The sequence below is a fragment of the Aethalodelphis obliquidens genome, unplaced genomic scaffold (assembly GCF_003676395.1).
Source record: "Aethalodelphis obliquidens isolate GAN/ISIS:26980383/991018 unplaced genomic scaffold, ASM367639v1 scaffold9, whole genome shotgun sequence".
Classification (NCBI taxonomy): Eukaryota; Metazoa; Chordata; class Mammalia; order Artiodactyla; family Delphinidae; genus Aethalodelphis; species Aethalodelphis obliquidens.
This window is the reverse complement of record NW_020837953.1, coordinates 18,649,420-18,661,487: the sequence shown is the minus strand read 5'-3', so window position 1 is coordinate 18,661,487 and position 12,068 is coordinate 18,649,420. Positions and strand designations below refer to the sequence as shown.

At 36.6% G+C, this 12,068-nt stretch overlaps 1 protein-coding gene across 7 annotated transcripts in view; it reads right to left on the bottom strand.

Annotated features, from left to right (window-relative positions):
- FOXJ3 (forkhead box J3) overlaps window positions 1-12,068 on the bottom strand; it is a 131,257-nt gene that overhangs the window by 20,566 nt on the left and 98,623 nt on the right. For 5 of the 7 annotated variants that reach the window (XM_027108908.1, XM_027108911.1, XM_027108907.1 and 2 more), the window contains 3 exons: window positions 6,446-6,574; window positions 4,042-4,216; window positions 373-789 (listed from right to left, as the gene is read on the bottom strand). In XM_027108908.1, the coding sequence (XP_026964709.1) occupies window positions 373-789; window positions 4,042-4,216; window positions 6,446-6,574 (721 nt within the window). The remainder of the gene's footprint in view (window positions 1-372; window positions 790-4,041; window positions 4,217-6,445; window positions 6,575-12,068) is intronic. The other 2 variants (XM_027108909.1, XM_027108910.1) reach the window with 1 other exon arrangement.

Below are 12,068 nucleotides of genomic sequence, written 5' to 3'. Positions count from 1 at the left end.
CAATATCCAGGGGCTTCCCTGGTGGCACAGTGGTTGAGAGTCCGCCTGCCGATGCAGGGGACGCGGGTTCATGCCCCAGTCCGGGAGGATCCCACATGCCGCGGAGCGGCTGGGCCTGTGAGCCATGGCCGCTGAGCCTGCGCGTCCGGAGCCTGTGCTCCGCAACGGGAGAGGCCACAACAGTGAGAGGCACGCGTACAGAAAAAAAAAAGGTGAATCTATAGACTGAAGGACTTAACAACTCTAGGACTATGGCAAGGAAACACAAAAGAAGATGGATAAGAAAAGTACTGGTAGAAAATATATATAAGCCCCAGATAACAGATCCAAATTCACAGTTAGCCAAACACACGTCAGAAGACAAAAACTTACCAGAATTACAGGATACCTGTTGTGGGGGAGGGGGTGCCTGATGTGTTAACGTCTGGTGCTGATGGTTCGGATGGTGCTGTACGTGCTGGTGTGGAGAGGGATGCTGGGGGTGAGGGGACTGGAGCTGGCTGTGTTGCTGCGGGTGTGGTGCTGGGTGCTGGGGACGCTGTGGATGCTGTGGTAAACCATGCGGTCGATGGGACGGATGTGGAGACGGCTGTGTGTGCATCTGGGGGTGGGACAGTGAGACCTGTGCAACCGAATTACTGCCTGTGGTGTTGAGGCCACTGCCATGATTGTTGGTCAGGCTGCTTTGGTTGCTGTGTGGGTGAGAGCTCACTGTACTGCCGGGAGAGTGCTGATAGGAACAAGAAGTGTGGGACTGCTGGGAAGATTCAGAAGGGATGTTCATCAAACCTGAAAGGAGACAAAGCAAGATCACTGATGGTCAGATTTCAGTTATACCTTATGACAAACATTTGCAAAATTATTTACAGAGCAAAGGTATATGCTGTCAGGAAGCGATTTTGGTTCAGTTTAACAAGTACTGATAGAGTATCCACCATACCCTGGGGCTCTGGGGCTACCAAGAAAAAACATCATTCTCTGCCCTCAAGTAGCTCGTGGTCCAGTGGAAGAGACAGACACTTGAGGAGATTACGTCCAACACTGTAAATACTAAGGCAAAAGTATACAGAGGGTATACAGGAACTCTGCTTCTTCCCCGTTTTACCTAGGAAGGGGCTCTGAATACAGAGAAGCCTTCCTTGAAAAGGCAATATCTGGGTTGAGTCTTGAAAGATGAGTAAAATGTTAAGGGAGAAGTGGGAGAGGTGTTGGGTCACATTGAGGATGGTTCTCTATAGGTCTGAAGACCTTTGACAAAAGAGGAGGGTAGAAATAAAGCCCAGTTATTTCTGATCTCTTTCTCTGACTACTCCAAAAACTTTAAGTCCAAGATGGCTAGAATCCTTAAGAATAAGCAAAACAAAACAGCCATCTCCACTGCTCTTTTTCATTACTCTTATGGAACATTCTTGAGACAGACACAGTTTAGGGGTTAAGATTACATATTTCTTAACACCAGAAAAGAGGAACTAAAATCTCTGCACTATAATCTACACATTTGGTAACTCTGGAGAATTATTAACCGCTCCAAGCCACAATTACCTCAATTATAAATGGGTATGATAATAGTACCTGCTTCGTAGAGTTGTTGTGAGGATTACATGCCATGGTACAAGCACAGGCTGTAGCCTTAGCTCCGTAAATATTAGCCACTATGATGATAATGATGATTAGGCCAGAAGTGCTTAATGTTAAAAATAATGTATGTTTGGTTTACAGGTAGACACTCACTTTAACAAACCTTATTGCAACATGTTGTTCTATATAACTACACTATTTTCATATCCCATAAGATAACATATAATGTTTTGCTGAACCAAACACAAAAAAGTTTTACTTGAATGAAATGAAAATAAAGCCCCATACCATACTGTCAGTCAATAAAAGAATCAAAAATTTTAAACAAAAATAAAAGTATTCTCATACTTGTTATTAGGAGTAAAATCATATCAGAGTACATTATAAGATAATCTCAAAACATAATAAATTAAGGTTTTATAGGTAGAAGTGTTAATAAGAGTGCTTGCCTTAACCCTGGGAAAAATGTCATTTACAGGGAATCTATAGGGTTACTACAATAAGATGAAAGAAAGCAGTTATTTCATTATCTATTTCCAATAAAGTCCTAACATTTTAAGAGGGCACCCAGATATAATCTCTACCAACATTTTTTTTTTTTTTCGGTACGCGGGCCTCTCACTGTTGTGGCCTCTCCTGTTGCGGAGCACAGGCTCCAGACGCGCAGGCTCAGCGGCCATGGCTCACGGGCCCAGCCGCTCCGCAGCATGTGGGATCTTCCCGGACCAGGGCACGAACCCGCATCCCCTGCACCGGCAGGCGGACTCTCAACCACTGCGCCACCAGGGAAGCCCTCTACCAACATTTTTAATCCCAAATTGTTTTTAAAATACAACAAAACATCTTTTAGAAGCCCAGTATGTAAAACTAATAAATGTAAAGTTGTTTTCTGGGAAGCCATGAAAAGGAACCTGTTAGGTCTCCCTCTTCATCTGCACCCTTCTCTCTGAAACCTCCAGAAAACCCAACAGCTCCAAAGAGAACAATTTGGAAAGCACTGATCTAGTCTAATCTTCTTCACTGTACAATGGGAATGCTTAGGTCTAAAGAGGTGAAGTTAACTCAGTTGACTTGATGGTAGAACCTGGACTAGAACCCAGAATTCCTATCAATATTCTTTTCTTTTTTTTATTAGTGTAATGAAATAGCATTATGGGTTTCAGAAATTGTCGCCATTGTTATTTCAAAGCCAGTATTTTTCTACTATGATCAGCAAAGCTGGATCTGCTTAGCAAAGTCTTAGTTGTTTTTTTTTTGTACTTTTATAGAAAATTTAATATAAAATTTGAGAAAATACACGACACTTTAACCAGAAAACCAACTTCCTAAACAAACTACTGATATTCATCAATATATATAACACTTATATATAACATTAATATATATTAATATATATAACTTTCATAATATCTGACAATGATGTGTATTAAAATGTAAACTCGGGGCTTCCCTGGTGGCGCAGTGGTTGAGAGTCCGCCTGCCGATGCAGGGGACACGGGTTCGTGCCCCGGTCCGGGAAGATCCCACATGCTGCAGAGCAGCTGGGCCCGTGAGCCATGGCCGCTGAGCCCGCACGTCCGGAGCCTGTGCTCCGCAACGGGAGAGGCCACAACAGTGAGAGGCCCGCATACCACAAAAAAAAAAAAAAAAAAAAAAAAAAAAAGTAAACTCTTTAAAGGCAGGGATTTTTTGTCTATTTTGTCTACTGCCGTGAGGTAAACCCTCTGAGTTGGGGTGTAAGTAGTCAATCTGCCAAACAAAGCAATGCTTCATTGTTTGAGTTCCCAACAATTTCTGACTAGTGTTCGTTCTATGGTGGAACAACGAGACACCTTGATCCTATTAAATGACTCTGATTAAAATTAAACCAGCAGCTAATAGGACAGTAATACATAATAGCAACAATCTAGCATTTGGTTGAGATAATAGTACATCTCAACCAGTATCACTTTTAGTGGTAAATCTGACTTAAGTATGTTGTACAAAATAATGACCACTAACTAATGTGTTCACTTATAAGTGCCGTACATGAAACTGCAAATTTGGTGCTACCATATTCCAAAAGTTATCTCTTTGCTAACAGCAGTCAGAACAGAAAAGCAAGGCACATCTATTCTTGTGGTGCAACATTTACCACTCAAACACTTCACATGCTAGACATCACTAATTAATCATGGCAGTCTTTCCCACATGGCATAAATGCAGTGTCAGAATCCTTTAACACAATGCTTCAGGACACCACTAGTGATCAAACGAAGTAGGCATGCATGAAGAGATAGATTTATCTGCCATTCTTGTGCTATGATAAAAATATATACAGACTACAGTAAAGGCACAAAGAACCTTCAGTCCTTATCATGATGGTAATGTTCTAAGATTAAGGAACTATAACAGCTGCGATGTGAAAATAATTCTTTAAAAAATTTCAATAAAAAATTACAAAAGAGGTATTAAAAAACTCACCTTGTTGACTAAGTGACTGCTCAAAAACTGACTTATAAAGGCTCCGAAATGAGGCACTGAGATCTTCAAAATTATATTCTGAGAAAAGTAGTTGTTTGTCTCGGTCTGAAAGGTTGTACTGTGGCTGTTGTTGAGGAGTTAATGACTGAGAGACTGGTTCTGGATGATTTGTCACCTAACATTGAAGAAAAAAACTACTAATTTAGTAGCTCTATATCAGAATTGGTTTATTACATATGATATAAAACTGAAAATATCAGAACAGTTATTAGAATTCAAAGGAATTAACTTCCCTGTCTTTGGCTTTCCTATCGTCTGTTAAGTTGGGTATACATAAAAGGACAGACCAAAAGTTGTTAACTTAGGTCTTGAAGAATCTCAGAAATCTAATCCAACCTCCACATTTCACAGTAGGGGGGAAAATTCAAAGTTAAAGGACCTTCCCAAGGTCATAATAAGTGATAAGCTAAGCCTGGAACCCTTCCAGTTTCTGTGGAGTCTTCATCTTGATTTCCACAGAAGCAATTTCATCTCAAACTCACTATACTCTGAAACTACTAACATTTCTCATTCATTTATTCAATTAATCTTTAAGTATTTAAACTCAAATACTGTGAGTCAGGTTGTATGGCACTGCCCAAAGCAGCAAGGAACTTCAACACACCTAACTCTTCACTGTAGGTAAATTTTTCTTTTTTAAATGAAACTTAAGGAAAGTAAGAAATGAAGGGTAAAAGACAAAGGAGATTCTGAAAAAAACAGAATAGATCAGGGCCTCGAGCTATGCAAGGAAAAAGAGCACCATGAACACCTAAAAAATAAGAATTATCTCTGAAGACAGCACAACTAGAAATAAAATATGATCAGCAATATATCTTAAAGATCATATCAAGCAGTAACAAACTACCATTGGTTTAGTGTTTTGAAAAAATTAAGATATGAACACTGGCTATAGATTTATGCAGCCTTTCAAAATGATGCTCACAAGGAGTCTACAATGACATGGAAAAATATGAGTTTTGTGTAGGGGAATGGCTCCACCACTGGCACATGACTTCATCATTACTGAGTACTTTAATTCACCACCTGATCAGCTAAATATGTAATTTTTTTCAGGAAGGGTGCATGAAAACAAGGGTAGGATGCTTTCTAAACTCTGTGTATCAAAGAATTAATGTCTTTTTCTTGACTTCACAACTGAATGAAAATTTGGTGGGCATAATATTTATAATTCCAAATCTATTCCCTTGACACTCTGTATAAAGTGCTCCATCATTTTCTGGCATTTAGTATTATGGAAGAGAGGTATGATTTGTGTTTCTCTGAATGTACCTTATTTCTTCTGCTAGAGTATCTATGATTACTTCTGAAATTTAAAAATTTGTCATGATGTGTCTAGATATAGTTTTTTTCCCATTAACTTTTCTTAGAACTCAGTAACCCTTTTGTTCTCTATTTCTTCTGAAAACTGCTTCTGTACCAACTATTTGGGGACACCTATAATTCGCAATTCTCCATATCTATCGTATTCTTTTACATAATTGGTATTCCTTTATCTGTTTCTTCTGCATTCTCGAAAAATATTTAAAATTTTTTCCCCCAGAGCACTGTTAACAGTTTTGCGTTGTCTTCTTTCTCCTACATTCAAGGTGAGTTTTAAAACTGCTCTCTGAATTTCTGTTTTCCTCGTGTTATTTTCTTATTTCAGGTCCCCCATCCCCCTTATATCTTTTCTCTGTGTAAAGTTTTTACCTATTATTCATCTTGGAACAGGGAGAGATGTGATGAGATCAAATTTATACCATGAACAGTGTGGTGTATGGCTCTCTCGGGCTCTGTTCTGTCTACCCAGGAGGACAGGTGCAAGATGATTTGAAAAGAAGTATCAGATAAGGGAAGGGTCAGCACAGGAGCAAAAATACTCACACAGGTCCCTTTATAGCATAGCTTTGTTTTCCAGACCCAAACTGAAAATACAAGACTGGTTAACAACTGAGTACCAGGTCATCCTAAGCTTTGGGGTTTGTAGAATCCCCTTCTTAGATCTGCTTCTGGAAAACTAGGTGATATACATATCCTCTAAGCTCTTTTACCAAGGACTGTAAAATATCATTAAACACAGCTTTAGAAGACTAAAGTAAAAATTCTTTTCCTATTCCAATTGTGTTTCACTTGGACAGAGAACAGATGAAGTAGACCAAAATATATAACATAGTACAACAATATATTTGTATCTAACTTGCTAAAATATAATAGAAATCTGCTCTACTTATCTAAGCTAATGATCAATTTGATCAGTGAGAAATATACATCTTCACTTTTTATTTGTATTTCAATTACGTTTGGTTCCATTTTAAGCTCTAAATGAGTACTCAACAAAGGAGTTAACTTCACCAAGGCTTACCGGTGTGTAACTATGCACACTTCCAACACTGTTCAAATTAACAGATGCCAAACTCTGATCTGAGAGACTGTTGTTAAGGCTACTGCGCGGGCTATCACTACCATCCTGATCAGTGTTGTACAATGTTACCTACAAGGAAAAGAACAGCAATATTTGAATAAGTAGTTCCTACTCTAAAAAGTACTTTTTAAGCAACTCTAGAAGAATACAACTAACCTGGTAGATGGAAGGAAAACAAAATGTTATTGGTCTTTCCTTTGGTGTTTACCTACCCCAAATCCATGCTCTACATCGCTCACTCCATGTTCACCATGAAATATTGATAATTTACTTTCAAACTAAAGGATATATCCCATCCAGAGGTATATAAATTCAATTTTCTAAAAGGTATAATTAGTTCATCGACATTTAATAAGAGGGGATTATAACAGATTTTTACTGTTAAATATTTCTATAATGCATAAACTTATTTTTACTCAAGCTTTAAGCAAAATCAGTTTTCTTCTTTAAAAATCTTAGGCATCAAAAAAAAACACAAAAAATAGAATTTAGGCATCATAGTGTTTATAATATTGAAAACTGTAAACTGTCCAACACAATTGCAGAATCATAAATATGTGATCTGATTTTTAAAATAATAATAATATGCTAACATATGCATTAGACATGAAAGAACTATGTATCAAACTGTTAACAATGGTTAACTGGCAGGGGGCTGGGTATTCCTGAAGACTTCTGTCACTGATAGTGTATATTTTTACAATGCTTGAGTATGTTTATAATGTGCATTATCATTTTTAATTAGAAACAACAAAAAAGATATTTTTAAAACAGAAAACTAGTCTAAATATCCTTTAAAGTTCCATTCAGATGCTACTACCAATTTTCCTTTCTATGCTCCTACTTTCATGGGAAAAATTAATACTTTTGATTTTATGGTGTAACTAATTTTTATCAAATTTTTATCCACTACTAGACTGTTAGCAACTTGAGTTCCCCAATAAATAATCATAAGCAGCATAATGTTTTCTACTCAGTATACACATAAAAAATACTTGCTGAATTTAATGACCAATTGAGCTATTACCACCCTTCTGTCTATGCTGAAAATGGGGTCATGCTCAATGCTCATTTGCCAAAAGAGGCCAAAACCTGGAAAACTAGGCATATATGCCTCAATACTTAAGGCAAAACCAAACTGTCTCACATTCACATCAGCTAGGAACAATTATGTGTCTAGGAACTAATAAGGGAAAAGAGTATAAGGAAAAATGAGAGAAAATAAAACTATGGCAAAGATTTTTCTGGTCAATTATTTCCAGTGTAAATTTCATTTTTTAAAAAACTCAACCTTATGGGCTCTTAAGCAATACAATATCAGCAAATTACAAGCATCCCATGGTCATTCTGTTGGCTGCTCATTCTCTCCTGTGCATGCTTAGTTACCTATCAGTCAAGTCAGAAATACTTCCCACCATCTTAGACAAATCCTCATAGCAAGGAGGATAAGATTTTTATTGAAATGTAACATAGTATGGAGAGGAAAATACACGAGTTGTTATAGTTTATTAATTATAAAATGGGCATACTCATGGAATCATGTAATCAATAGCAACTCTCAAACTTTGATCTTAGAACCCTTTTACAGTCTTAAATATTAAGGAGTCAAGAAGCTTTTGTTTGATATATTTATCAATAACTGGCATATTAGAAATTAAAAAAATTTTAAATACTAACTTAAAAATAACTATTACAAACTCAACTGTATGTTAACAAAAAAAAATTTTCTCTCAATAAGTAAACTTAGAAGGGTGCCACTGTTTTACATTTTCGTAAATTTCAAAGCCTGCCCTAACAGGAAACAGCTAGATTCTCATATCTGCTTCTGCATTCCATCTGTTGCAATATGTTGTTTAGGTGGAAGTATAGAAAGAAAACCCAGCATCATATATACATATATATGTGTGTGTGTGTTTGGAAAAGGGAAGCATATTTTAATAGACTTTTCAGATAATTGTGGATAGTCTTTTTTGATACTACACGAAAACATGACAAGTGACAATTTTTTAAAGATTAGTTGCAATGTAAAATCTGAAACCATATGAATAAAATTTTCACACTCTTTTACATTATAATCCACTTTCCACCTCGGACTCTGAATGGATCATTTACCCACGCATGATTTTATAACATTATGCATTGGTCATTTGGAAAATATCATTCACTAAGTTATGCACATCTTCCAAATACTGACATATTTCATTACACAACATCAAAACATCACACCTGTTAACATTACCAATAATCTCATTGGAAAAGTGTGTAAAGACTGTGAAGCTACCAGACTCACTGTGGTGGATGTAAGTTTTCCGAACCTGTATGTTTTGCTTAAAAGCTCAAATTTTACCATTGGCAAGAGATTCTGTCAATTGTTTTCCTTTAAGTGAGAGGCTTACTTTATTCATTTTCAAGAAAATATCTGCCAAATACCCAAATCTGAATAATAGTGTCAGTTGTTCTTTCAAGTAAAATCAATGCTCCATGAACAAAGTGGCTAGTTCAACACAAATGCTCTTCCTTGAAGCAACCACTGTACCTCGGTATACACAGTTTAAGCGTTTTATGTGTACTTCCCATTTCACCATACAGATTCTTAAAAACGTTTACTCAAAGGTCACAATTTAATAAAATTATTTTTCCTGCATCACCAAGGATATTCTTAACTAGTATTTGTTTTTTTTAATCTGAAGGGTGTGTGGTTGTGAAGAACACAATGACTACTAGTACAGTCAGGTGTCACTGCCTTGACTTGTGCTAATGTTTACATATTATTGCTTTCGCTGCATCTGTGAAAACACAAAAATAAAGGAAAAGGCAAATAGCATTTTAGTATTATCATGGAATCCCCAAAAGGGTATTGGTTACTCAAGTGTCCACAGATCACAGAACCACTGATACAGAACATACCTGCACACCAGAAGGCCCACTCATGAACTCTCCCAATCATCATTCACCAGCCAGTCATTATCCATCCGCATATCTCCTTCTACCATTAATGACTGGTTTCATACAACGTATATATATCCTTCTCTGTCCTTTTGCAGTAAATTTAGCTAAAGGATTATGTAAAGCTTTGTTGTGTGTTGCGTTAGCATCGGCTCTTAATCTTTTATTACTTCCTTCATTCCACTTTTTAAAACATATTTTGTTCTTTTTCATCCATCTGAGAACTTTATCATTTATATTAAGGTCTCAAATCCATCTGAAATTGATTTTTTTTAACATCTTTACTGGGGTATGAAACTGATTTCTGTGCAAGAAAAAATCTCACTTTTCTATTGATTCAGCACCATTTGTTGAAAGACATCACTGAACTCTGTTCCATAATTCTATGTGTCTATTCTTATGCCAATATTACACTTTCAATTATTGTAGGTTTACTCGATATTTGGAAGTATAAATCCTCTAACTTTTATCTTTTTCTTCAACATTTTCTTCAACTACTGTTTACCATTTGGAGTCTCATTTATCTTTCAAAATCAGCTGGTCATTTCCTACTATCTTCCTTCCCCTAAAAAAAGCACTGTGGAATTTTGATTGGGATATTATATCTGTAGATAAACTCAGGAAAAACTGACTTCTTTACAATAATCTTCTCTATGAAAATTATATACCTAGTTATTTATACACCCTTTGTTCTCTCTCAGTAATTTTTTATAGTTTTCTGTGCAGAGTTCATCTTTCATTTAATCCTAGCTACCTCAGAGATATTGCGGGTTTGGTTCCAGACCACTGCAATAAAGCAAGTATTGAAATAAAGCAAGTCACATGAATTTTCTGGTTTCCCAGTGCATATAAAAGTTATGTTTACAATGTACCGTAGTCTATTAAGGTGCAATAGCATTATGTCTACAGAAACAACGTATATACCTTAATTTAAAAATACTTTATTGGTTAAGAATGCTAACCATCAGCTGACAACACAGGGTTGCCACAAACCTTCAATTTGTAAAAAGCCCAGTATCTGGGGAGCACAATACAGCGAAGCACAATAAAATGAAGTGTCTCTGTATTTGATGTTTTTGAATGCTAATGTAAGTATTACCTTTTAAATTGTATTTTCTAACTGTCCATGACTAATACACAGAAAAATAACTGACTTCTAAAATCCAACACTGATCTAATATTGACACCTTGGTAAATTCACTTATTAATTCCAAGAGTTTGTCTGTAGATTCTTTTGAATTTTCCATATGAATAATGATGTCTTCTGTGAACGATGGCTTTACTTTTGCCTTCCCAAATTTTAAACATTTTCTCTTTTCATAACTTTCATTTCTCCTCTCCTTGCCCCAACACTACTGTCATATATTTTACTTCTATGTGTTATAAACCCACAATGCATTTTTGTAATTTTTGCTTTACAGTTATCTTTTAAAGAGATTTAAATTTTTTAAAAAAAAGCTTTATATTTACCCACATAGTTACCATTTCTGGTGTACTTAATTGCTCTGTATAGATCCTGATTTACATCAGGAACTTCAATTACACATATTACAGGTTGCCTGAAGCTGTCCCCACAGCTCACTAATTTACTTTCTTCTTTTTTTTTTTTGCGGTACGCGGGCCTCTCACTGCTGTGGCCTCTCCCATTGCGGAGCACAGGCTCCGGACGCGCAGGCTCAGCAACCATGGCTCACGGGCCCAGGCGCTCCGCTGCATGTGGGATCTTCCCAGACCGGGGCACAAACCCGTGTCCCCTGCATCGGCAGGCAGACCCTCAACCATTGTGCCACCAGGGAAGCCCTTTCTTGCCTACTTTTGGATTAACCAAGGATTTATTATTTTTCCTTACTTGGTAATATTCTTTTTATTCTTGTAGTAACCTAGAGCAGTGGTTCATAAGGTAAGGAACTTGGACCAGTACGTGACCAGTATCTGAGAACGTGTCAGAAACGCAATTTTTCAGACCCCAACTTAGACCTAGAGAATCAGAGACTCTCAGGGTAGGGCCCAGTAATCTGGGTTTTAACAAGCCCTCCTAGTTATTCTGATATATGCTGAAGTGTTAAGAATCACTGCCCTAGATTTTACCACCTGCCCTTGACTTAGTACTTTTACCACTTCCCATACAATGCAAAGACATTAACTGCAATATATTTGCTAATGCTTTACTCTAGTATTGTCACGTACTTTAATCTCTACAAGTATTTTAGACTCCAAAGCATTGTGTTCTATAACAGCACTGCTATTGTTTTAATCACTCGATACATATTTTTATTTACTGACATGCATACTCTTTTGGTGTTCTTCATTCTTTTCTGCACAGGATAATTTTCCTTCTATCTGAAAAATTAACCTCCTTTAATTTTTTAATACTGTTATTCTCTCACATTTTGTTTCTGTAAAAGCCTATTTACTTAACTTTCATTTTTCATAGAAATTCTAATTTTAGAATTCTGGATTGGCAGTTATTTCCTTTCAGCACTACAAAAATTTCATTCTGGTGGTATCTGACTTTTATCATTTCTATTCAGAATTCAGTGTGTTCCTTTGAAGTTGCCTATTATTTTCCTCTGATTTTAAGATTAAAAAAATCCTTGTTTTTTAGCAGTTTGACTTT